A 26,076-nucleotide genomic window follows, 5' to 3' on the forward strand; every position below is an offset into this window, starting at 1 on the left:
GGGGCTGAGAGAGCTCTAAGAGAACTGTGACTAGCCCAAGGTCACCCAGCTGGCTTGGTGTGTAGGAGTGGGAAAACAAATCTAGTTCACCAGATTAGCCTCCACCGCTCATGTGGAGGAGTGGGGAATCAAACCCGGTTCTCCAGATGTGAGTCCACCGCTCCAAACCACCGCTTTTAACCACTACGCCACGCTGGCTTTCAACACCACACTGGCTCTCATTGCGGCTGGCGTCGCGGGAAGGAGAGTTCGTCGACGGGAACGAGGAAATTGTATCGCATAGGCCATTTGCACCGTGCGTGTGTAAGAACAGGTGGATTCCGCACCTGTTAATGTGGACCACCTCGATCCTACATAGCCTGCGCATCCTGGAAGAGGTGCGCACGCTTCTGCTCAACTGGTGCTTACAGCTCGCTTGGATTGCTGCCAGTGACTGACTATTCCAACTGGATATGAAATCTTACCTTTGTGACTGGTGTACCATGCATTTTCCGAGTGGGGGTTCCCTCTCATCCCGGCGGGGGGGGGGGGTCTCTTTGAAAAACCGTTGATATGTATGTGGTTTTTCTGAAGACAGCTTGGCTGAGTTCTAAGCCGAGTTGTCCATGCACTCCTCGTCCTCTCTCTCTTCGTTGCAATTCCCTTCCCACTTGGATTCAAGGGCTCAGGGATCGCATAGAATCATAGAATCATGGAGTTGGAAGGGACCACCAGGGTCATCTAGTCCAACCCCCTGCACAACGCAGGAAATTCACAACTATCTCCCCCCACACAGACACCCAGTGACCCCTACTCCGTGCCCGGAAGATGGCCAAGATGCCCTCCCTCTCATCATCATAGAATCAGCATTGCTGACAGATGGCCGTCTAACCTCTTCTTAAAAACTTCCAGGGAAGGAGAGCTCACCACTTCCCAAGGAAGCCTGTTCCACTGAGGAACCGCTCTGTTAGAAAATTCTTCCCAAATTCTTCTCCGTTCTGACTTGTATCTGGCGAAGGGAGCTTTGACTCTCTAAAGCTTATACCTTGAAAATCTTGTTTGATCTCTAAGGTGCTACTAGACTCAAATCTTACTCTTGCCAGCTTTCCTCTGTGAGCAGGTTTGGCCGTTTGTTTCTTCCTCACTCTTTTCTTTCATGAGCATCCCTGGCAAAGGAGAGACCCGTGAAAAGATCACCCCGGCAGTTTCTCCAGCATGGCACTCGCTTTAAGCTGGTGGGCTGTTTGCACGAGCAAACTGCTTGCAAGAGGAAGCCGTGAGAAAGTAATGTCTGTAAGGCCAAATAGGGTGCTCTGCTCTTGAGAACATACATACTAAAGAGTGTAGGCTCTGTTGGCTCGGGGTATTGGGCAACTTGTTACCGGCTGGCTGCGTGCCAGTCCGTCGTCATTCCTGGCCAGAGAAGATGCTGCTACAAAGTGCAGAGCGATATGACTGTGTATTGATCCTCTGAATTCACAGCTTCACATTGGGTCACACGGGGCCTCCTTTTGTTTTGCGCAAAAGCTTCACGGCGTGAGGCGTAGTAACGCAAAATGTCGTTTCTAAACACAGCAATGGAAGCCAAGGCTCTGATCCAGGATATGTCTTATGGTGCAATCCTATGCATCCTTATTCCGAAGTATGTCCCCACTGTACCCAGTGGTCCTTATTCTCAGGTAGTCAGTCATCGTTTCATAAGACTAACATCATGTGTCCAGTTCTAAACTAGCCAAGACCGCACCCTCTTTTGTCTCCTAGCTATGATTTTTCTAGACAATTCACAGTGTTATTCGACAGACAAATTCTTAACGCCTACCCAACAAGCAAAAATCTCCCATGTTCATTACCAGGAGTGGTAGAAAACCATTTAGAGGACTGGAGTTGAGTTGGATAAACGCCCCTGCGGCTTGTACATTTGCTTAATGATCTGACGTTTCGGAACTTCCTCACAAATTTGCAGATGACGCAGTAGCACGCGGAGTGGTACATTTCTAGCCGCCCAGGCGACTGGTTCGATAGTTGCTTCTGAAGATCTGGGCAAAGTGGCAATATCACACTAGAGATCCACAAGAGAGGGAAACCCGGATTGTTAGAGAATTGCTGACCCACGTTAAATGGGATATTGTAAAGACGCATTAGTGATTATGCTATAGCCCAGGTATGCTCACCCAAGTTTTACTGGGATTGTGTTTACAAGCCGTTTGACCAGCTTTGATTAAAAAGAAACAGAAAACATCCAGGCAGGCGCAAAGACGAAAGTGAAATAGATGACCTTGTACTTGAAAAGCCTGACAAAACTATTTTTATTGCTCACTGCCCCTTGACTTGAGTAAAGTTGTATCGACAGCTCACCCGACATCTATTGTTTTCACTGTTCTTAAGCTGTTTAAATCACTTCTCACTGATGTTACAATTAATCTAAGGGTTGAATATCGCCTTGCACACGAGTGGCCTTTTCCTTGGTTTGTTTCAAAAGCTGCTTGGGGAAGATGGGATTAATAGCAGAGATAGGGCAGGAGAGAAGAAGGAGACTTAACCATTCTTTGCGCTGTAGTTCTGCTCCTGATAATTCCTAAGCAACTCCTGCTCCCTTCCTCTTGGTATAAAATACGTCTGTGGTATGATTGATTTTATGAAATGTTTTATCAGTTATCACCATTTGTTTATAAGCCACCTTTATCAATGGAAAGATAGCGTAGAGTTTTAAAATAAAACATTAAGAATCATTCTCTGATTATTTTTCTCTTTATTCAGGGATCTGTTTTCAGAGACTAATTTTAGTTCCTGGGACCTATACCGGGATGGGGCGTATAGAAATACCACCACGACTTTACAGTAAAGAAGGGCACGCTCGTTCCTTAAATACCTTCTAAGCAGATTATCTCCATGTTAAGTTTCTCCTGGCACATTTCTACTTGCACACAGCTTATTCTCTTGCTTGCCTTCCAGACGCCTCTAAGTGTAGCTTTGGGAACAGAAGGTAAGTCGTTGTTTTATACCTTGTTTCTTGCAAGATCAGGCATACAGCATTTGTAGTGATACTTCTGAGGGGAGTTTTAGAAGGTGACACTTGGGAATGGTTTTTGCCACTTGGCTGAAGGCCTCAAATCCTGGCAAAGTTTTGAATGGGTGGGTGCTTGCTGTAATTCACAACTGGGCTGCAGGGGAAGGGACCCATCCTCTTTCCCTGTTCAGGTCTCCTCTTCCCCATTTTGTCTCTTCACCTTATGCAGCTAGCTTGTTCTGGGACGTCCACAAGCTCTTTTTAAAAGTGTAAGTGGAAATAGCAAAAAAACTGTCTCTGAAATGTCCCTTGTCAGTGGCTGTTACCGCACTAGGTATTCTCAGCGATGTATTAAGAGTTTGGAAATGTTATAAAAAATACTGTTCGCACTATGTATTCCCACCTATGTATTAAGAGTTTGAAACTGTTATAAAAAATACTGTTCGCACTTTGTTTGGCCCCTTTAGCTGTGAAGACGTCTTCCAACCATTTTTTAACCGTGGCATCCAAAAACCCTTTTAAAGCGATCTTTTTTATAACATTTCCAAACTCTTGATACATCGCTGGGAATACCTAGTGCAGTAACAGCCACAGTGACAAAAATTCCAGCCACATCAGAGATTCTAAGACAGGGCTTTTTATTTATTTATTTATTATTTAAACCATTTATTAGCTGCTTTTCTTCCTTTCGGAGCTCAAAGTGGTTTACAAACAGACAAAACACACAGAATAAAATCCATTAAAGACATAAAACCAAAATTTGAAACCACTGCTCAGGACTGCTACTAAACTTAACCAAATGCAGTCCTAAATACAAGCTGTCGTCCTAAAGATCAAAAGTGGGGGGGGGGGTCAGGTGGACCTCCCTGGGGAGGTTGTTCTATACCTGTGGGGCTGCCACTGAAAAGGCCCTCTCTCCTGTAGCCACCAAACAAACTTCTTTGATCGATGGGACAGTCATAGGGTTGCCAACCTCTAGGTCAGTCAAAAGAAAAGAAAGGCTCTGTGCCGTATAGTAAGTAACAAGCAAAAGAACAGCACAACAATATTTATAAATGTGAAAATCTATAATTATATTATATATATATATACAATATATATAAACGTGAAAATCTATAATATAATTATATTATAGATTTTCACGTTTATATATATTGTTGTGCTGTTCTTTTGCTTGTAACCTCTAGGTCAGGGCTTCTTAAACTTCTTCTGCTCGCGACCCCTTTTTGCCCGAGAAATTTTCACGCAACCCCGGGAATATAGGTATATAAAATAGGTATAGAAATAAAACATTATTTTAAAACAATTCTTTGGTATACATATAATTTTACCATTTATTAAAGACCAAAGCAAATTTGCATACAAATTTGCATGCTTCTGCCAAATTTTTTGCGACCCCCACATTCAGTACGTGACCCCATATTAGGTCGCGACCCACAGTTTAAGAAGCTTTGCTCTAGGTAATGGCTGGAGATCTCCTGCTATTACAATTGATCTCCAGGCAACAGAGATCAGTTCCCCTGGAGAAAAAGGCTGCTTCGGAAAGTGGACTCTATGGCATTATACCACACTGTAGTCCCTCCCCTCCCCAATCCCTGCCCTTCTCAGGCTCCACCCCCAAAATCTCCAGGTATTTCCCAGTCCGGAGCTGGCAACCCTAGACAGTCAGGAGGAGCCTCTCCTTGTGATCGTAATTCCAGGGCAGGAACATGTGGGAGAGGACAGTCCTTCAGATAACCCAGCCCCAAGCCAGCTAGGGCTTTAAAGGCCAAAACCAACACCTTGAATTGGACTTGGGAATGGATCAATATCAAGTGTGATTGCTGTACTATCAGGCCGCAGGCTCCTGATAACTAGCCCTGACCAGCAGTCTAGTCACAGCATTTTGCGCTAGCTGGAGCCTCCGAACACATGCCAAGGGTAGCCCCGAGTAGAGCGCATTGCAGTAGCCCAGCCTGGATGTAACTAAGGCAAGGATCACCGTAGCTAGATCTGACCGACCCAGGAATGGATGCAGTTGACACCCAAGCTGAATCTGGGCAAAATCTCTGCAGCCACCTGGTTTTCTAAGGTGACTGCTGTATCTAGCACTCCCAAACTACGAATCTGCCTTTTCAAGGGGAGCATAACCCCATCGTTAGGAGCCCAGTGGCACAGAATGGTAAGCTGCAGTACTGCAGTCCAAGCTCTGCTCACGACCTGAGTTCGATCCCGACGGAAGTCGGTTTCAGGTAGCTGGCTCAAAGTCGACTCAGCCTCCCGTCCTTCTGAGGTCAGTAGAACGAGTACCCAGCTTGCTGGGGGTAAAGGGAAGATGACTGGGGAAGGCACTGGCAAACCACCCCGTAAACAAAGTCTGCCTAGGAAACGTCAAGATGTGACATCACCCCATGGGTCAGGAATGATCCGGTGCTTGCACAGGGGACTACCTTTACCTTTATAACCCCATCCAAGACAGGGGAGATCTCAAGTCCCCGATCTGCAAAAACGAGAAATTTGTTTCCAGCCAAACTGGTATCTTTTCCTCCAGAAATTAGCCAGTTCCTTGCTTTAATTTTTCCCTAGGGCTATCACCCAATTAAATTAGCGTAACAGTTTTAAACAGTGACTCGATCTGCACAAATCTGCAGTTTTCTGAAGCTTTTCGCGGCCTGGAAAGAAGTATTATCCCCTGTTGACTCCTGCAGATCAAACTGCCGCGAAAGGCCTAGGAGCAAGCACGGTTGTTTTTTTCATGGTTAGTTGGCCACGAAATGCTGTCTGGTGGATAATTATCCCAGCTTTGGTTCAGTGCCGCATTGTTATTCAGGTCATGATCACCTCAAAGAGGAAAACAAAGCTAGAAGAAATTGCAGATATGGAAAGAAAAAAATTATAATTAATAGTACCACTGTTTATTGATGTGTTCCTTAAATATCCATGGGTCATGTGCAAATATGAAGGAATCACATTTTTTTTTCCAGGATTACAGCTTACCCTCTTCCCCTGCAGATGTTTAGGCATTGTGTAAGATGCTTTAAAAGTTCTAGGAAATTAATTTTTCCCCTCACTGTAAAGCAAGGATGGGCAAGTTTGTAAGCTCAAGGACCTCATCTGGATGTCTGCTCCTTTTAAAGATCCAGAAGAGGTCTTCTCTCTCCCCCCCCCCCAAATTTTCTGCCACTTGACAGATTTTCAGCAGCCATGGCCCCTCTAGCCAATTCTCTAGCCCGGGGGCTGATTCTCTCAGCCAACTGTGAAGACTCAATGTTCGCGACAGGCCAGATCATAGAATGATAGAATCATAGAGTTGGAAGGGACCACCAGGGTCCTCTAGTCCAGCCCCCTGCACAACGCAGGAAATTCACAACTACCTCCCCCCACACACACCCAGTGACCCCTATGCCATGCCCAGAAGACGGCCAAGGTGCCCTCCCTCTCATCATCTGCCTACGGTCACAGAATCAGCATTGCTGACAGATGGCCATCTAGCCTCTGCTTAAAAACCTCCAGGGAAGGAGAGAGCTTACCACCTCCCGAGGAAACCTGGTCCACTGAGGAACTGCTCTAACGTTAGAAAGTTCTTCCTAATGTCTAGATGGAAACTTTTTGGATTTAATTTCAACCCATTGGTTCTGGCCCGACCTTCTGGGGCAACAGAAAACAACTCCTCTATGTGACAGCCCTTGAAGTACTTGAAGATGGTTATCATATCCCCTCTCAGTCTTCTCCTTTTCAGGCTAAACCTACCCAGCTCCTTCAACCTTTCCTCATAGGACTTGGTCTCCAGACCCCTCACCATCTTTGTTGCCCTCCTCTGGACCCATTCCAGCTTGTCTACATCTTTCTTAAATTTGTGGTGCCCCAAACCGAACACAATACCCTAGGTGAGGTCTAACCAGAGCGGAGTAAAGCGATACCATCACTTCCTGTGATCTGGACACTATACTTCTGTTGATGGAGCCCAAGATTGCATTTGCCTTTTTAGCTACCGCATCACACTGCTGACTCATGTTCAGTGTTTGGTCTATAGATCCCAGAACATAATTCGCTTCTCTCTCTCTGCCTCTTCTCCTGCTTTCCTCTATGGTCTCTTTCAGCTCTAGCCTCACCGCCAAGATGTGCGACCAGACCTTTTGGCGAACGTATTTGGTCCGTGTGACTACTGCTACAATGAGTGTCCTCTCCGGGAGGTTTACCGCAAATCGGAGAAATTCAACTACTGCTCTCTCTGTATCGAAATGGTGAGGGACATAAGTTTTTTTGGGGGGGAGGAGTTTGCCATCAAGTTGCAACCGACTTATGGTGAACCCATAGGGCTTTGGAGGAAAGACATGTTCAGAGGTGGTTTGCCATATGTAGCAACCCCGGAGTTCCTTGGTAGTCTCCAACCGGGGCTGATCTACCTGAAACGTTCACCAATGACACTGGTCGTTGCTCAGGGCAGCATACGGGGGGGGGGGGGTTTGCTCAGGAGATCTGCTGGGTTGCTGCATCTTGAGCTTCCAGGCCAGGCTGCCCCGGGGTACACATGAACACATGAAGCTGCCTTCCACTGAATCAGACCCTTGGTCCATCAAAATCGGTATTGTCCACTCAGACCAGCAGCGGCTCTCCAGGGTCTCAGACAGGGGTCTTTCACATCACCTACCTGCCTGGTTCCTTTAACTGGAGATGCCAGGGATTGAACCCGGGACCTTCTGCATGCCAAGCTGATGCTCTACCACTGAGCCATGGCCTGTCCCCATGAAGCTGCCTTCCACTGAATCAGACTCTTGGTCCATCAAAGTCAGTGTTGCCTACACTGACCGGCAGCGGCTCTCCAGGGTCTCAGGCAGGGGACTTTCACATCACCTAGAGAGAATATATAATTTTTATTATTGAAGTTGCTACACCTAAATCAGGCATATATTTCACATGAACACATGAAGCTGCCTTATGCTGAATCAGACCCTTGGTCAACAAAGCCAATATTGTCTACTCAGGCTGGCAGCGGCTCTCCAGGGTCTCAGGCAGAGGTATTTCCCATTCCCTACTTGCCTAGTCCCTTTAACTGGAGATGCCGGGGATTGAACCTGGGACCTTCTGCATGCCAAGCAGAGGCTCTACTACTGAGCCACCATCCCCCTCCCCTCCCACTCCTGCCTGCCCCCTGCTGGGCCACAAGGGGAAGGACTGTGTCTCAGTAGTAGAGCCCCTGCTTGGCATGCAGAAGGTCCCAGGTTCAATCCCTGGCATCTCCAGGTAAAGGGACCAGGCAAGCAGGTGATGTGAAAGACCTCCACCTGAGATCCTGGAGAGCCATGGGGAGGGGCTGTGGCTCAGTGGTAGAGCCTCTGCTTGGCATGCAGAAGGTCCCAGGTTCAATCCCCAGCATCTCCAGTTAAAGGGACCAGGCAGGTAGGTGATGCGAAAGACCTCCGCCTGAGACCCTGGAGAGTCGCTGCCAGTCTGAGCAGACAATGCTGATTGGGAGGGGCTACGACTCAGTGGTAAAGAATCTGCTTGGCATGCAGAAGGCCCCAGGTTCAAACCCTGGCGTCTCCAGGTAAAGGGACCAGGCAAGCAGGTGACGGGAAAGACCCTGGAGAGCCGCTGCCGGTCCGAGTAGACAATGCAGATTGGGAGGGGCTATGGTTCAGTGGCAGAGCATCTGCTTGGCACGCAGAAGGGCCCAGGTTCAATCCCAGGCGTCTCCAGTTAAAAGGACCAGGCAAGCAGGTGAGGTGAAACACCTCCGCCTGAGACCCTGGAGGGCCCTGGCTCAGTGGTAGAGCCTCTGCTTGGCATGCAGAAGGTCCCAGGTTCAATCCCCGGCATCTCCAGTTGAAGGGACCAGGTAGGTGATGGGGAAGACCTCCGCCTGAGACCCTGGAGAGCCGCTGCCGGTCCGGGTGGGCGACCGTGCCCTGGATGGAGCGGGGCTCCGCTCGGGCCGGAGGCAGCCTCGTCCCCTGCGCGGCGAGGGGCGGGCGCTGCCGCCGCAGCTGGGAGGCGGGCAAGCGGGGCGGGCGCGGCTCTCCTCCTCCTCCTCGTCCTCCTCCTCCTCCGCTGCGCGCCTGACTCTCTCTCTCCCTTCTCCTCCGCTCTTGCAAAGATGGCAACCGAGGGGCTGCAGAGAGAACGAGAGCCTGGCCTCGCTGAAGAACGAGGCCGAGAGCCTGAAAGGGCAAGCTGGAGGAGGAGAGGGCCAAGCTGCACGACGTGGAGCGTGAGTGGGGCTCCTTCCCCCCCCTGGGCAGGGGGAGATCGGGCGGGCGGGCACAACAGGCAGGCTGCTGCTGCTGCTGCTGCTGCTGCTCCAGATGGGTGCCTGCTCGCCTCTTCCAGCCCCGGGGGCTGGGGGTGGGGGGAGGGATGGAGACGACCCCCTGCCCCCACCCCGCAACTTGGGGGGCCAAAATGCACGGGAGGCTTTGCAAATCACGCAATGCACGGTTGGTCTTTCGTAGCAGGAAAGGGCGAGAGTCCAGTCGCACCTTAAGGGCTAACAAAAAATATGTCCTGGTAGGGGATGAGCAGATACAGCCTGGATCGGAAGAAGGGAGCTGTGGCTCACGAAAGCTCACCCCCTGCCAGGAAACGTTGTTGTTAGTCTTGAAGGTGCTACTGGACTCTGGCCCTTTTCTACTCCTGCAGACAGACTAACACGGCGACCCACTGGGGAATTAAAGACAGATGGGTTCACATTCGAGCTGTATCTGAAGAAGGGAGCTGTGGCTCACGAAAGCTCATCCCCTGCCAGAAAAACATTTTTGTTAGTCTTTAAGGTTCGACTGGACTCTTGCTCTTTTCTCCTACTGCAGACAGACTAACACGGCTACCCACGGTTGATCTTTGTGTGTGTGTAAAGTGCCTTCAAGCCGCAGCCGACTTATGGCGACCCCTTATGGGGTTTTCAAGGCAGGAGGCCAACAGAGGTGGTTTTGCCTCGCCTTCCTCTGCACAGCAATCCTGGTAGTCCTTGGTGGTCTCCCATCCAAATGCTAACCAGGGCGACCCTGCTTAGCTTCTGAGATCTGGTGAGATCAGGCTAGCCTGGGCCATACTATCTTATTTAGATTGGCTGTCTAATATGCATAAAAATATATATTCGATTGCTTTTATCTTATGGGGTTTTCAAGGCAGGAGACTAACAGAAGTGGTTTGCCAGTGCCTTCCTCTGCACAGCAACCCTGGTATTCCTTGGTGGTCTCCCATCCAAATACTAACCAGGGCTGGCCCTGCTTAGCTTCTGAGAGCTGACGAGATCAGGCTAGCCTGGGCCATACTATATTATTTAGATTGGCTGTCTAATATGCATAAAAATATATTCGATTGCTTTTATCGAGCAAAAATAGAATAGAAACTAATATTCTGAATCAGCAGTAATAAGTATAATCTTGGTACTATGTGTGTATATTGATGATTGAGACAGTATCGTTTACTGCAAGCGGATGCAAATCTTTCCCCTTTCCCCTTCTTTTCCTTCTGTATTCCTTAAAACACAATAAAAACTTAAAAAATAAATGAATGCACGTTTCCCCCAGCCAGGTTCTCAAAAATAACCCCCCCTCCGCACAGTTTTGGGAATTCAAGTGGGGGAAATGTGCATCTAGGGAGCGGCAAATCCAAGGCAAAACCTCCCAGGCGTTTTCGCCCTACAGACCTCCAAGGCAAAAACCTCCCCATATAGACCTCCAAGGCAAAACCACCCAGGCGTTTTCGCCCCTAGGGCTTCACCCCAGTGTGGTCCCCGCAGCAGGGCTGCCCGGCCACAGGGTGGAGAAGACATGAAGCTACCATCTACTGAATCAGACCCTTGGTCCATCAAAGTCAGTATTGGCTACTCAGACCGGCAGCAGCTCTCCAGGGTCTCAGGCAGAGGTCTTTCACCTCACCTACTTGCCCAGTCCCTTTAACTGGAGATGCCAGGGATTGAACCTGGGACCTTCCACATGCCAAGCAGATGCTCTGCCACAGAGCCATGACCTATCCCCATGAAGCTGCCTTCTACTGAATGAGACCCTTGGTCCATCAAAGTCAGTATTGGCTACTCAGACCAGCAGCGGCTCTCCAGGGTTCTCAGGCAGAGGTCTTTCACATAACCTACTTGCCTGGTCCCTTTAGATAGAAATGCCGGGGATTGAACCTGGGACCTTCTGCATGCCAAGCAGATTCTTTACCACTGAGCCATAGCCCCTCCCAATTGACAATGTCTGCTAAGACTGGCAGTGGCTCTCCAGGGTCTCAGGCAGGGGTCTTTCACATCACCTACCTGCCCACTCTCTTTAACTGGAGATGCCGGGGATTGAATCTGGGACCTTCTGCATTCCAGACAGATGCTCTATCACTGAGCCACAGCCCCTCCCCTATCCTTCAAGGGATGCCAGCCTCCAGGTGAGACCTGGGGAATCCCCAGTGCATCTCCAGACCGCAGAGAGCAGCTCCCCTGGAGAAAGTGGATGCTTTGGAGGGTAGACTCTGTTTTGTTTTGAGACAAAAACGGAGCTATGTACAACGCCCCAAACTCTTTGGAGCAGTGGTTCCCAACGTGGGGCACAGGCCCCACAGGGGGCAATTTGAAAGCTTGTTTAGACCAGGCTAATGGCCTTTTAAGACTTCCTATACTTGAATAGGAGTTCACTTTTTGAATAACAAGAATTATATGTCACGGGGGGTGGGGGCATCAGGATTTTAGAGGTGCTTAGGTGGGGCACAGCCCAAAAAAAAGGCCGGAGAAAAACACGGTACGTTTGAAGTCCGGGCACCAACATGGCTCCCAGTCACACACCCAATCTTGCACATCCCTGCAAAAATGGCGGCCTTGCACCATCCCTTGGTGACTCTCTCTGACGGATTCCTTGCAGTTCATCAGGTGGCAGAGCGCGTGGAGGCTCTGGGGCAGTTCATGATGAAGACTCGGAGGACGCTGAAGGGCCACGGCAATAAAGTCCTCTGCATGGATTGGTGCAGAGACAAACGGAGAATCGTCAGCTCTTCCCAGGTACGGAGAGATACCGTTTGATAGTGTTTACTCGGCAGTAGCCGTTGGGAGGGTTTGTACGTATGCTGAGGAATATTGGTCAGCAAGGATATCTCTGTTCGCCTACAAAGGTTTTATGAGATGGTTGCTTAAATTTAGAAGTTGTGACTCCAACTATTTTTTGTGTGAAAGATGCTCCCCTGTTTGGACTCAGTATTTGGGTCCTTCCACACATCCTAAATAATGCACTTTGACAATTGTTTGCAAGTGGATTTTGCCATTTCAGACAGTAAGGGGAGACATGCTAGAGGTCTATAAAATGATGCATGGTTTGGAGAAAGTGGACAGGGGGAAGCTTTTCTCCCTCTCTCGTAAGACTAGAACGCGGGGGCCATCTGCTGAAGCTGGAGGGCGAGAGATTCAAAACTGATAAAAGGAAGTATTTCTTCACACAATGCGTAGTTAAATTGTGGAACTCTCTGCCCCAGGATGTGGTGATGGCTGCCAACTTGGAAGGCTTTAAGAGGGGAAGTGGACATGTTCATGGCTACTGGTTAAAATGGATACTAGTCATGATGCATCCCTATTCTCTCCAGGATCAGAGGGGCATGCTGAATATATTAGGTGCTATGGAACACAGGCAGGATGGTGCTGCTGCAGTTGTCATGTTTGGGGGCTTCCTGGAGGCCCCTGGTTGGCCACTGTGTGAACGGACTTCTGGACTTGATGGGCCTTGGTCTGATCCAGCAGGGCTTTTCTTTTGTTCTTATGTTAATCCAGTTGCAAAGTGCATTGAAAGTGGATTGAAAGTGCATTAGTCATGAGGGATGAAAGTGCCCCAAAACACACAGCTAGCTGAAGCAGCTGGTGAGAAAAGAGATCGTTGGAGGAACTGGTGGGAGACCCAATACTCTTGTCCTCACCTGCTGCATTGGAAGGATCTCCAGGCCGACACCATTCCTAGGCTACCTCCTGGGGAGGCCTTACAAAGGACTAGTCTAATAGAGGCCTCATTTAGCCTTTGACAGGGTCAGAGCTTGAAAAAAATACAGTGTCACTAGCTTAACTAAGTAACATCATTTCTGCATGTCCCTTTCTATTAAAGAAGAAGAAAAAGAGTTGGTTTTTTATATGCCGACTTTCTCTACCACTTAAGGGAGACTCAAACCGGCTCACAAACACCTTCCCCTCCCCACAACAGACACCCTGAGAGGTAAGTGGAGCTGAGGGAGCTGTGACTTGCCCAAGGTCACCCAGCTGGCTTCGTGTGTAGGAGTGGGGAAACAAACCCAGTTCACCAGATTAGCGTCCGCCGCTCATGTGGAAGAGGGGGGAATCAAACCTGGTTCTCCAGGTCCGAGTCCACCGCTCCAAACCACTACTCTTAGCCACTACACCATGCAAGGGAAATAAAATGTGGGTAGAAGGAGCTGGCTCCGGTGTGCTTTTAAAAAACCAGAGATTCATTGTTTCTGCTTGTCTGTTGCAGGATGGGAAAGTGATTGTGTGGGACGCCTTCACTACCAATAAGGTGAGTGACTTCTTCTTCTGCTAGTTTCTCGTGAGGTTTAACAAAGGCTGGGTTGACAAGCTGTGCAAAAGGACAAGAAAATACTTCTCGTTTTTGTTTGTTCAGATGTTGTATCCCACAGAGGCTCGTCTTGTTTGGGGGCTTCCTGGAGGCCCCTGGTTGGCCACTGTGTGCATGGACTGCTGGACTTGATGGGCCTTGGTCTGATCCAGCAGGGCTTTTCTTATGTTCTTAACTTCAGGTTGGGAAATTCCTGGAGCGTGGGGGCAGAACTTGGAGAGGGAGCTCAGCAGGGATGTGATACCATAGCACCCACCCCTCCAAAGCCTCCGTTTCCTTCCAGGGGAACCGGATTTCTGTAGTCTGGAGATCAGTTGTAATTCTGGGAGAACCCTACTCATTGATCTAATCCACTTTCTAAAGATATTGTTGTAAAAAAAATGATGCATTAATTCTATTTTTTAGTTTTAAATAACTTCTTTATTACTACGTATAAAGTTTAATAAACAAAATTCTTAATTGATATATTATATTGGGTTTAAAATAATGAAATAAGCATCTCTGGTTTGAATACATTGTAATTTTAGTGGAACTGATATTGAACAAAGAAACTATTTAAATATACAAAACAATATTAGGATTAGAATTTTTAATGCAAAAGAGCAAACAGATTTATAAAAAGATGGAGGGAGATGAAGAGAAAGTTTTTACTCTTTATTTAGTAACAAGGATGTATGTTCAACAATAACACACTGTTTTTTTCTTTTTTATTGATAAACTGTATAAATTGTTGAAATGTTTGATTATAATAATGTGGAAAATAATAAAAATTGTTTTAAAAAATAAAATTTTTTGGGAGAGCCCCAGGCCCTCTAGGCTGAGGTTGCCAACTCCGGGTTTGGAAACACCTGGAAATTTGGGGGGTGGGGCTTGGGGAAGGTGGGATTTGGGGAGGGGAAGGAACTCGGCAAGATACATTGCCATAGAGCCCGCCCTCCAAAGCAGCCTTCTCTAGGGGAAATGATTTCAGTTGTAGGGAGATCAGTTGTAATTCCGGGAGATCTCCAGGCCCTACCTGGAGGTTGGCAACCCTATCTAGGCCCCATCTGACAGTTGAAAACTCTCCTCTCACCCCTCAGCCAGAAATTGTCTCTCTCCCCCTCTTTATATAAACAAAATCGCACGTATCTCTCTCCTAACGGTAGGTTGGACTGCCGTAGTACCTTTTAGTAATGCCGCGTGGACTTAACGTTGGCGCATGAGTTGCAAGGAATGTCTTGCCTTTCAGGAACATGCTGTGACAATGCCTTGTACTTGGGTGATGGCCTGTGCCTACGCCCCGTCGGGATGCGCCATCGCTTGTGGGTAAGTGAAAGTGGGAATTAGTGGGAAGGGCCCTGGCTCAGTGGTAGAGCATCTGCTTGGCACGCAGAAGGTCCCAGGTTCAATCACTGGCATCTCCAGTTAAAGAGACCAGGCAAGTAGGAGATGTGAAAGACCTCCGCCTGAGACCCTGGAGAACCATGGAGTGGGGCTGTGGCTCAGTGGTAGAGCATCTGCTTGGCACGCAGAAGGTCCCAGGTTCAGTCCCCAGCATCTCCAGTTAAAGGGACAGGCAGTAGGTGATGTGAAGACCCGTGCCTGAGATCCTGGAGAGCCGCTGCCGGTCTGAGTAGCCAATACTGACTTTGATGGACCAAGGAGCTGATTCAGTATCAGGCAGCTTCATGTGTTCATGAGAAAGACCTTCATGACCATGATGGCAGGGCAGTAATCACATTTCCACAATGCCACTTTTGTTTTATTTGTGTGTCTGATAAAAAATGTTTAAAGGCTGCTTCCCCTTTCAAGCAGCTTAGAACAAATATACTGGGCTAATAATCATGAAACATTCTGAAAAGAATCCAGTCTAGCAATTGCAAAAAATAGGAGGATTTCGAAAGCATCATATAGGAAGAAAGACGAGCAGTTTCAGGTCTCAGAGGACTGGGAAGACCAGATAATTCATTGATGTCCTAAAGATCTTGACGGGATAGGCATGATGGATATTCCCGGAAAATGAGCTCCATAATGCAGGAATCTTGGTGGACTCCGATCTGGAGAACCGGGTTTGATTCCCCACTCTTCCACATGCGTGGCGGAAGCTAGTCTGGTGAACTGGATTTAGTTTCCTCACTCTTACGCATGAAGCCAGCTGGGTGACCTTGGTCAAGTCACACTCTCTCAGCCCCGCCTACCTCACAGGGTGTCTGTTGTGGGGAGGGGAAGGTGATTGTAAGCTAGTTTAATTCTCCCTTAAGTGGTGGAGAAAGTCAGCATATAAAAAACCAACTCTTCGTCTTCTTCTATGATTGCCTTCCCCTCCATTCCTGCCTCCCCTGTCTCTGCACAAAATTTTATAAAGGAAAAACTGACGGTTTTGAAGTCGGCCACAATGCTAGAGCTAATGCATAATCCTCTTCTTCCCTTACTGTTTCTGTCTCTAGTGGGCTGGACAATAAGTGCTCCGTCTATCCGCTGACGTTTGAAAAGAACGAAAATATGGCCGCGAAGAAGAAATCGGTCGCCATGCACACAAACTACCTGTCGGCTTGCAGCTTCACTAACTCGGACATGCAGGCAAGTACGCGCCGTGAGTTCCCAAACATGTGAAGATGCCTTCTGCCAAATCCATCTTTATCAAAGGTGTTTGCTGTGGCTGCCAGTGCCCAACCCAGGTCTCAGACAAAGAGTGGTCTTTCCCAGTACCTGCTGTTCGAGGTCCTTCACCTGGATAGGCCAGGGGTTGAGCCTAGGGGACCTTCTGCGCCCCTCAGTGCCACCGCCTCCCTGGTTATTGGGGTCGCGGCTCAGTGGTAGAGCCTCTGCTTGGCATGCAGAAGGTCCCAGGTTCAATCCCCAGCATCTCCAGTTGAAAGGACCAGGCAGTAGGTGATGGGAAAGACCTCTGCCTGAGACCGTACAGAGCGGTTGCCAGTCTGAGTGGACAGTACTCACCTTGGTGAACCAAGGGTCTGGCTCAGTATAAGGCAGCTTGATGTGTTTAAATTGATGTCCTAACGTAATGTGCAATCACAAAGGGATGAACTCGATGTTTTGTGGCCCGTCTGGTAGGTTCAGGATCAATGATTCTGCAGGGGTTCTACAGGATCAGGGGAGCATGCCTGTTATATTAGGTGCTGTGGAACACAGGCAGGATAAATGCTACTGCAGTCATCTTGTTTGGGAACTTCCTAGAGGCCCCTGGTTGGCCACTGTGTGAACAGACTGCTGGACTTGATGGGCCTTGGTCTGATCCAGCAGGCCTTTTCTTATGTAAAGCGAGTTTGATCTGCAATAGTTCTGTTTTTTTTTGTGTGTGTGCTGTTAAGTCACAGCTGACTTACGGCAACCCCACAGGGTTTTCAAGGCAAGAGACGTTCAGAGGTGGTTTGCCATTGCCTGCCTCCACATGGGCTGAGAGAGTTCTGAGAGAACTGTGACTGGCCCAAGGTCACCCAGCAGGCTTCATGTGGAGCAGTGGGGATTTGAACCCAGTTCTCCAGATTGCAGTCCGCCACTCTTAACTATTACACCATGACGGGTCTCTCTCTCTCTCTTTTTTGCATCTACACCATTCTGCTGTTGTGAACAATCCATTGTTTTCTTGATTACTGTTTATCCAAATGTAGGCTGAACTCCCTCTTGTCAATGGTCCATTTAGGCACATTGTTGGCCTTCAGTAAAATCATAAAAATCCTTGGCAGTGCTGTTGTCCAGTGGGGGGAGAATATAAAGTGGGGAGGGGCCGTGGTTCAGTGGTAGAGCATCTGCTTGGCATGCAGAAGGTCCCAGGTTCAATCCCCGGCATCTCCAGTTAAAGGGACTAGACAAGTAGGGGATGGGAAAGACCCCTGCCTGAGACCCTGGAGAGCCACTGCCAGTTTTAGTAGACAGTGCTAATTGGGAGGAAATATAGCTCAGTGGTAAAGCATCTGCTTGGCATGCAGAAGGTCCCAGGTTCAATCCCTGGCATCTCCAGTTGAAGGGACTAGGCAAGTAGGTGGTGTGAAAGACCTTAGCCTGAGACCCTGGAGAGCCGCTGCCGGTCTGAGTAGACAATACTGACTTTGATGGACCGAGTGTCTGATTCAGTATAAGGCAGCTTCATGTGTCATGAGACTTTACCAGGCCGTGTGTACATTTGCAGAGACTGCAAGCTAAGCTCCAATTCCCAGCTTGCCAACGTCCTGCTCACGAAAGAAGGCATTAATTTCATGCATTTTGCTCCATTTTATAACAAACATCCGTATCTAATTGTGGAATTTATCACACAGCAAAACTGATGTGTGTAAGTTTTGACATATTTTTAGGGTTTTTTGGCTGGAAAACCGAGAACAAGTTTTGTGTCTGTCTCTTCGCCACATATTTAAGTTCTTCCTAACAGAATGTCAGCTGAGGATGATTCTATTTCGGGACCTGAGAAGCTACGGCATAATCTGTTGTTTCCCATTTTGTGGTTTCCAGTAATAATCCTGAGATGATGATTCACGTCTATTGCTATGGAAACGGGAGTCCGAGATCTACCTGCAGCACTTGAGTGAACTAAATTGTGGTCTAAAGAAGGCAAGAGCCTGGCAGCGATTCAGCAAACGGTGCCTGAATACAAGGGAAATGTAGAAAGAGGATCCTGCTTATACCCGTGTGAAATTTTGTAATAGATTAAGGGTAGGTAAGGGTAAAGGTTCCCTGTGCAAGCACCGGGGTCATTCCTGACCCACGGGGTGACGTCACATCCCGACGTTTACTAGGCAGATGGTGTTTATGGGGTTGTTTGCCTTTGCCTTCCCCAGTAGTCTACGCTTTATCCCCAGCCAGCTGGATACTCATTTTACCGACCTCGGAAGGATGGAAGGCTGAGTCAACCTTGAGCCGGCTACCTAAAACCAACTCCCTTTGGGATCGAAGTCAGGTTGTGAGCAGAGCTTTTGACTGCTGTACTGCAGCTTACCACTCTGCGCCACGGGGCTCTAAGGGTATTCCTGGGAAAAGACATAAATTACTGGAGGGGTGGGGAAATAACAAAAAGATATTCCAATTTGTTTAAAGTTATTTTATTAAACAATTTAAATCAATTTAACTATAAGCACCAAATGTTCATTGGCTGGAAAACTGGACAGCGGATATGTTCCTGCATAGCAATTGGGTAGAATAATGACTACAAGTTTTCCCGCATACTTTCTTAGTCGCTTACTCTAAAAACAAAAAAATCTGGAATTCAGGGTAGGGGCCAGCCTTATTCTTGAGGCAGCTAGTCACATGAACATACAAGCTGCCTTATACTGAATTAGACCCTTTGTTTCCATTAAGGTCAGCATTGTCTACTCAGATGGGCAGCGGCTCTCCAGGGTCTCAGGCAGAGGTCTTTCACATCACCTACAATGTGATCCTTTTAACTGGAGATGCCAGGGCTTGAATCTGGGACCTTCTGCATGCCAAGCAGATGCTCTGCCACTGAGCCACAGCTCTTCCTCTGGCTGAAGCCTTGGCTTGGATCCTAGAACCTGTGATTGGAGCACAGATTCTTCAGCATCCCCTCCTGACCCTTGGAAAGATAATTCCTGCGGTTGCAGGACGAACACAGAGGACAGCCTCATGGGTCAGGGGATACGATGAGGAGAGAGAAAGAGGGCAGACTTTCATTCAAGCCCCGCACAATCCTGTTGTCGAGGGCTGTTGGTTGTCTGAGCCATTCTAACGGCCAAGAAATCTTGCAAGTTCTGTTGCCGACAAGACTGTTTAAAATGCAACTACTAGGGGGCAATTAGTGATCCATCCTGCAAATGTTTTCTTAGTTTCTTACTGTGTATAGATTAAGGGAGGGGGGACGAAAAGCAAGGGAGATGTTCATAAAACTTGCAGTCCTATCAGGGTGGTTGTTTTTTCTGGTTTAGGGCTGTTTAGCTTGGAAAGAAGGCGGCTGAGGGGAGACATGATAGAGGTTTATAAAATGATGCATGGTTTGGAGATAGTGGACAGGGAGAAGCTTTTCTCCCTCTCCTGTAAGACTAGAACACTGGGTCATCTGCTGAAGCTGGAGGGTGAGAGATTCAAAACAGATAAAAGGAAGTATTTTTTCACACAACGCATAGTTAAATGGTGGAACTCCCTGCCCCAGGATGTGGTGATGGCTGCCAACTTGGAGGGTTTTAAGAAGGGAGTGGACATATTCATGGAGGAAAGGGGTATTCATGGCTATTCGTTAAAATGGATACTAATCATGCTGCATACCTATTCTCTCTAGTATCAGAGGAGTATGCCTATTATATTAGGTGCTGTGGAATACTGGCACGATGGTGCTGCTGCAGTCGCTTTTTTGGGGGCTTCCTAGAGGCACCTGGTTGGCCAATGTGTGTACAGACTGCTGGACTTGATGGGCCTCAGTCTGATCCAGCAGGGCTTTTCTTATGTTTCTTATGGGAGGGTTTTGCACTAAAAATCAACCATCCTTTGACTGACTCCCATGGATGCTGTATGGGTTTACTCTTGTCTCCCAACAAAACAATTTCCACATCATCTTTTGACAATGTAAATATTTCTTCTTATACAATGAGTGAAAACCCGCAATTTTAAATTGCAGAAATAATACATGATGCGTCATTTATTTTTCTGAGCTTGCCCCTTGTTAATATTGCCTAAAGTTGAACCTGTGAAGCTGTCATATACGAAATCAGACCCATTGGTCTGTCAGTATCAGTATTGTCTGCTCAGACTGGAAGCAGTTCTCCAGGATCTCAGGCGGAGGTCTTTCCCATCACCTACTACCTAATCCTTTTAACTGGAGCTGCTGGGGGGATTGAACCTGGGACCTTCTGCATGCAAAGCAGATGCTCTTCTCAAGCATCCAAAAGAGAAAGACTTTACTTTTTCCCCCCAAATAGGCATAACTCCTATTCCAGGCCAACTATTTAGAAGACATTTCTATTTTGTGTGTGTGTTAAGTGCCGTCAAGTCGCTTCCGACTCATGGCAACCCTATGAATCAACGTCCTCCAAAATGTCCTATCTTTGACAGCCTTGCTCAGGTCTTGCAAACCGAGGGCCGTGGCTTGCAAACCGAGGGCCGTGGCTTCCTTGATAGACTCAACCCATCTCTTGTTGGGTCTTCATCTTTTCTTGCTGCCCTCAACTTTTCCCAGCATGACCGTCTTTTCCAGTGACTCTTGCCTTCTCATAATGTGACCAGTTTTCTATTTTACCCACAATCTTTACCGATCACAGTCCACTTCAAATAATACTGCAAGGTGAAAAAAGGGAATGAAGAAGATGGCGGATGAATGACAATTTGCTTCTCCATCAGGACATCCTAAAACAGTGCCAAGCAGAAGTCAAACAATTTTTTGAGCTGAATACTACATCTGGAATTGCGGCAAGAATAGTCTGGGACTCCAGTAAGGCGTATACGAGAGGAAGGCTAATTTCCTTGGTGTCCAAATTAAAGAAAGACAAAGTAGATGCTCTTCCACTGAGCCGCGGTCCCCTCCAGAACAAAGCCGTGCATCCTTTCAATAACCTTCCTTTCTTACTCTCCCCTCCAGATCTTGACTGCTAGCGGAGATGGCACTTGCGCGCTCTGGGATGTGGAAAGTGGGCAGCTGTTGCAAAGCTTCCACGGGCACGGGGCTGACGTCTTGTGTTTGCATCTCGCTCCGTCAGAAACAGGAAACACTTTCGTCTCCGGGGTAAGTAGGTTGGTGCCGACAGAGGAGAAACTACCCAGGGGCCTACGTGGTTTGTGAACACATGAAGCTGCCTTATACTGCATCAGACCCTTGGTCCATCCAAGTCAGTACTGTCTATTCAGACCGGCAGCAGCTCTCCAGGGTCTCAGGCAGGGGTCTTTCACATCACCACTTGCCTAGTCCCTTTAACTGGAGATGCCGGAGATTGAACCTGGGACTTTCTGCATACCAAGCAGATTCTTTACCACTGAACCATATCCCCTCCCAATCAGCATTGTCTACTAAGACTGGCAGTGGCTCTCCAGGGTCTCAGGCAGGGGTCTTTCACATCACCTACCCACCTAGTCCCTTTAACTGGAGATGCCGGGGATTGAACCTGGGATCTTGAGCTTGCCCAAAGCTGCTCCGGGTTGAGGAAAGAATGCTTAGTCTGTAGTGCAAAGCTCTGATAAACAGCAGAGGAAGCAACGACACTGCAGTGAGATTTCCCCTCCCTTATTTGTTTTAAGCACGGTAACTATTTTGTGAATGTTCTCATATTCTTTCGCTAAGAAGCGTCAAAACCGCAAGTGGCAAAATCGCAGCTCTGTGTTTGTGGCGTTATCTCCCATCGCAAAAATTCCAGGAGATGAAGAGAGGGATTCACACCATTTTTCTGACTCACCACCCCCAAATAAAAGTCCAGAGCAACCTTCCCTCAATTGACACTGTGGTATTTTTCACCATCTGAGATAATCACCTCTGTCGTTCATCTGAATTCACCCTTTGCAATTGCACTTGAGTACAGACCTTGGTGGCGGGAAAATAGGTGGGATGACCTGTACAAACCAACACCCAGCAATTAAAATGGTTGCAGAAGATCAGAAAGGCCAGCCTATAAGCAGCTTCAAGCTTTTGGGTGGGGAGACAAGCCAAGCATTGACTGCCTGCAGGGCCTTTTGGTCGGCAAAACTTTGAGAAGACGCAAAGTAACGTAGACTCGGTTGGGAGGGGACCTCTGTCCCTCCCACCCCAGCCAGCTTGCATCAGAATCTTACAGTAAAGTTTAGGTCTCGCCGTAAGTTGAATGTTCTCTGTTTTCAGGGTTGCGACAAAAAATCGATGGTCTGGGACATGCGGACGGGCCAGTGCATTCAGTCGTTTGAGACCCACGACTCAGACGTCAACAGTGTCAGGTCAGCTGGCTGTTGCCATGACAATTACACCGTCAGAAATACAGACGGGCAGGAAAAAAAACACCGTTTCTGGATGGTGCGCGAGGAAGGGCGCAGGAGACCTCCTCCTAGTCTGTATCCGTAACGAGCTAGTGGAATAGCAGGGCTTTGTCTGCACCACTGAGCCCTTACTAGCCCTGTAGTTGTGGCAGGATCATAGAATTGTACAATCATAGAGTTGGAAGGGTTCCATAGAGGCCATCTAGTCCAACCCCCTGCTTAATGCAGGATCAGCCTAGAGCATTCCTGACAAGTGTTTGTCCAGCCTCTGCTTCAAGACTGCCAGCGAGGGGGAGCTCCCCGCCTCCCTAGGTAGCTGATTCCATGGATGGATGCAGGTGGGAAAGTGAGGGGAAGTCTCCATTCCAGGTGCCAGAAATCCTGGGAGGACTTCATTATTTGTTGGTCACACACCAGTGTGCCCAAGTGGCAGTCCAAGAACAGGTGTTGATTACCAATAAGGAGAAAGCAAGGTAAATTTCAGCAGCACGCAGCCCCATTCAGAGTGGAAAATGGTGAGAGGGAGGAGGGGCTTAACCCCACACACTTTCACCATTCAAGACTGGCCCTCTGCCCCCTTATTAGCCTTTTAAAGGGGGGAGAATGACACGTATGTCTCTTTTTTTCTTCTTCGAAGGGGTAGAACAGCACAAGGGTTTTGATTAAGTGAAACAAGGCATGGATGAAAGGGTTAAGCCCCCGAGGGATCCTTGTATGGATTGGCCTGTAATGTAGTTTTAAACGTCTGCTAGAAATCCATCTACTGTCCGTCTACTTTGACCTTTATGGGTAATCAATAGATTGGATTTGGCCCTGCACAGTTGTAATTAAGCTTAAAAAGACACTGGGAAAATCCAGTCTCCTCCCGGTGTCTCGTGTGTTTTGAGCGTTATAAGACCTGACAGCTGGTTTTAGAATTTACTTTGTAGAAGTAACAGGACTTTCCCTCCCCCATGTGTAGGTACTATCCAAGTGGAGATGCCTTTGCCTCTGGTTCAGATGACGCTACGGTAGGTTGCAGTATTTCTTTTTGAATAGTCTGATTATTACCCAAGCTGGGGCTACAGTTGGCTAAAACGCATGTGAAATTCCTCATGTTTTCCTGGATGCATGCAAAAGTTCTTCATGCGATTTCCTGGAGGCATGTAAAATTCCTCATGCGATTTCCTAGAGGCATAAGAACATAAGAAAGGCCCTGCTGGATCAGACCCAGGCCCATCAAGTCCAACAGTATGTTCACACAGTGGCCAACCAGGTGCCTCTAGGAAGCCCACAAACAAGACGACTGCAGCAGCACCGTCCTGCCTGTGTTCCACAGCACCCAAGACAATAGCCATGCTCCTCTGATACTAGAGAGAATAGGCATGCTGCATGACTAGTATCCATTCTAACTAATAGCCATGAATACCCCTTTCCTCCATGAATATGTCCACTCCCCTCTTAAAGCCCTCCAAGCTGGCAGCCAATAACCACATCCTGGGGCAGGGAGTTCCACAATTTAACTATGCATTGTGTGAAAAAATACTTCCTTGTATCTGTTTTGAATCTCTCACCCTCCAGCTTCAGCAGATGACCCCACGTTCTAGTATTATGTAAAAGTTCCTCATGTGATTCCCTGGAGGCATGTAAAAGTTCATTATGACAACCCCATAGAGTTTTCAAGGCACGAGACATTCAGAGGTGGTTTGCCATTGCCTGCCTCTGCATAGCAACCCTGGACTTCTTTGGTGGTCTACCCAGGTGGTCTTGTATTCCCTATTCCTATGTATGGGTGTGAAAGCTGGACATTGAAGAAAGCTGATAGGAAGAAAGTATTCCTTTGAAATGAGGTCTTGGAGGAGAGTGTTATGGATACCCTGGACTGCCAAAAAAACAAATCAGTGGGTTATAGATCAAATCAAGCCTGAACTGACCCTAGAAGCTAAAAGGACTAAACTGAAGCGATTGTATTTTGGTCATTATGAGAAGACAAGAGTCACTGGAAAAGACAGTCATGCTAGGAAATGTTGAGGGCAGCAGGAAAAGAGGAAGACCCAACAAGAGATGGATGGACTCAATAAAGGAAGCCACAGCCCTCAATTTGCAAGATCTGAGCAAGGCTGTCAAAGATAGGACATTTTGGAGGACGTTGAGTCATAGGGTCGCCATGAGTCGGAAGCGACTTGGCGGCACTTCACACACACACACACACACACACACACACACACACACACACACACTCTATTTATTGTACCTTGTTTTTCTCCTCAAAGGGACCCAAACTGGCTTGTACTCAATTAACATAATGTTAAAAGCAAATCATCTGTGTGTGTGAGCCTTATACTTAAGCTGACATGTTGCTTTTTTTACTGTTTCCTTCCAGTGCCGCTTATATGACCTCCGTGCAGACAGAGAAGTAGCTATTTATTCCAAAGAGAGCATCATCTTTGGGGCCTCCAGCGTGGACTTCTCTCTCAGTGGTGAGGCTGAAATGCGGCTGCATTTGGGGGTGGGGAAGAGAAAGAAAAACAGCTGTGAAATCCCTCTTCAATTTAGCTTTGTTGTTTTAATGGTATTGACCGAATTAGTGAATTAATTCATTGAAACGATTGCGCCTGTACTTGGCTGCTGATCTGCGGTCAGACTGCTGTCAGGCGCGAACCAAGCAAGCGCATGGTCATTTCATCTGCTTGCTTTTGGATAGGTTTTTGTTTTAACTGCTCGGCCTCGTCGGCTTAGGAACAGTTCGGAAACTGGGTGTTACTTGCAGCCTTGTAAAATTAAGAGGCAGATTTGTGAATGAATGTTCTTTTGCAGGGCGCTTACTGTTTGCGGGCTACAATGACTACACCATAAACGTCTGGGATGTTCTGAAAGGGTCTCGCGTCTCCATTCTGTTTGGGCACGAGAATCGCGTCAGCACACTGAGGGTTTCATGCGACGGGACTGCATTTTGCTCGGGATCGTGGGATCACACATTAAGAGTACGGGATACACTTTACTTTTCCTTCTCTTTTTGGCTGACGTTTCCTCTAATGCATGCAGAGATTGAGGTGTTTATGCTGTCTTAGAATCATAGAATCATAAAGTTGGAAGGGACCACCAGGGTCATCTAGTCCAACCCCCCTGCACAATGCAGGAAATTCACAACTACCTCCCCCCATACACCCACAGTGACCCATACTCCATTCCCAGAAGATGGCCAAGGTGCCCTCCCTCTCATCATCTGCTTAAGGTCATTGGATCAGCATTGCTGACAGATGGCCATCTAACCTCTTCTTAAGGACCTCCAGGGAAGGAGAGCTTACCACCTCCCGAGGAAGCCTGTTCCACTGAGGAACCACTCTAACTGTTAGAAAGTTCTTCCTGATGTCTAGATGGAAACTCTTTTGATTTAATTTCAACCCATTGGTTCTGGTCCGACCTTCTGGGGCAACAGAAAACAACTCCGCACCCTCCTCTATGTGACAGCCCTTGAAGTACTTGAAGATGGTTATCATATCCCCTCTCAGTCTTCTCCTTTTCAGGCTAAACCCTCCTCTATATGACAGCCCTTCAAGTACTTGAAGATGGTTATCATATCACCCAGGTTTCTTTCAGTAACTAGTTTAATGAAATTCCTTTGTTAATTCAGGATATTTATGTAACATCTGTCATGGCCATATCATGGAAATTCATGTGTGTAGTGGGAAGGGTGCATTC

At 47.8% G+C, this 26,076-nt stretch overlaps 1 protein-coding gene across 1 annotated transcript; it reads left to right on the forward strand.

Annotated features, from left to right (window-relative positions):
• Window positions 1-7,084: 7,084 nt before the first annotated feature.
• On the forward strand, window positions 7,085-25,445 carry GNB5 (G protein subunit beta 5). The gene is given in 14 exon segments (XM_056866076.1): window positions 7,085-7,100; window positions 7,103-7,209; window positions 9,063-9,083; window positions 9,085-9,129; window positions 9,131-9,176; window positions 11,815-11,951; window positions 13,420-13,461; window positions 14,750-14,826; window positions 15,948-16,080; window positions 21,038-21,181; window positions 22,265-22,356; window positions 23,357-23,405; window positions 24,758-24,854; window positions 25,192-25,445. Coding segments are annotated over 14 exon segments (1,260 nt in total).
• The last annotated feature ends 631 nt before the right edge of the window (window positions 25,446-26,076 follow it).

This window comes from Euleptes europaea, chromosome 20, assembly GCF_029931775.1.
Source record: "Euleptes europaea isolate rEulEur1 chromosome 20, rEulEur1.hap1, whole genome shotgun sequence".
NCBI classification, from domain to species: domain Eukaryota; kingdom Metazoa; phylum Chordata; class Lepidosauria; order Squamata; family Sphaerodactylidae; genus Euleptes; species Euleptes europaea.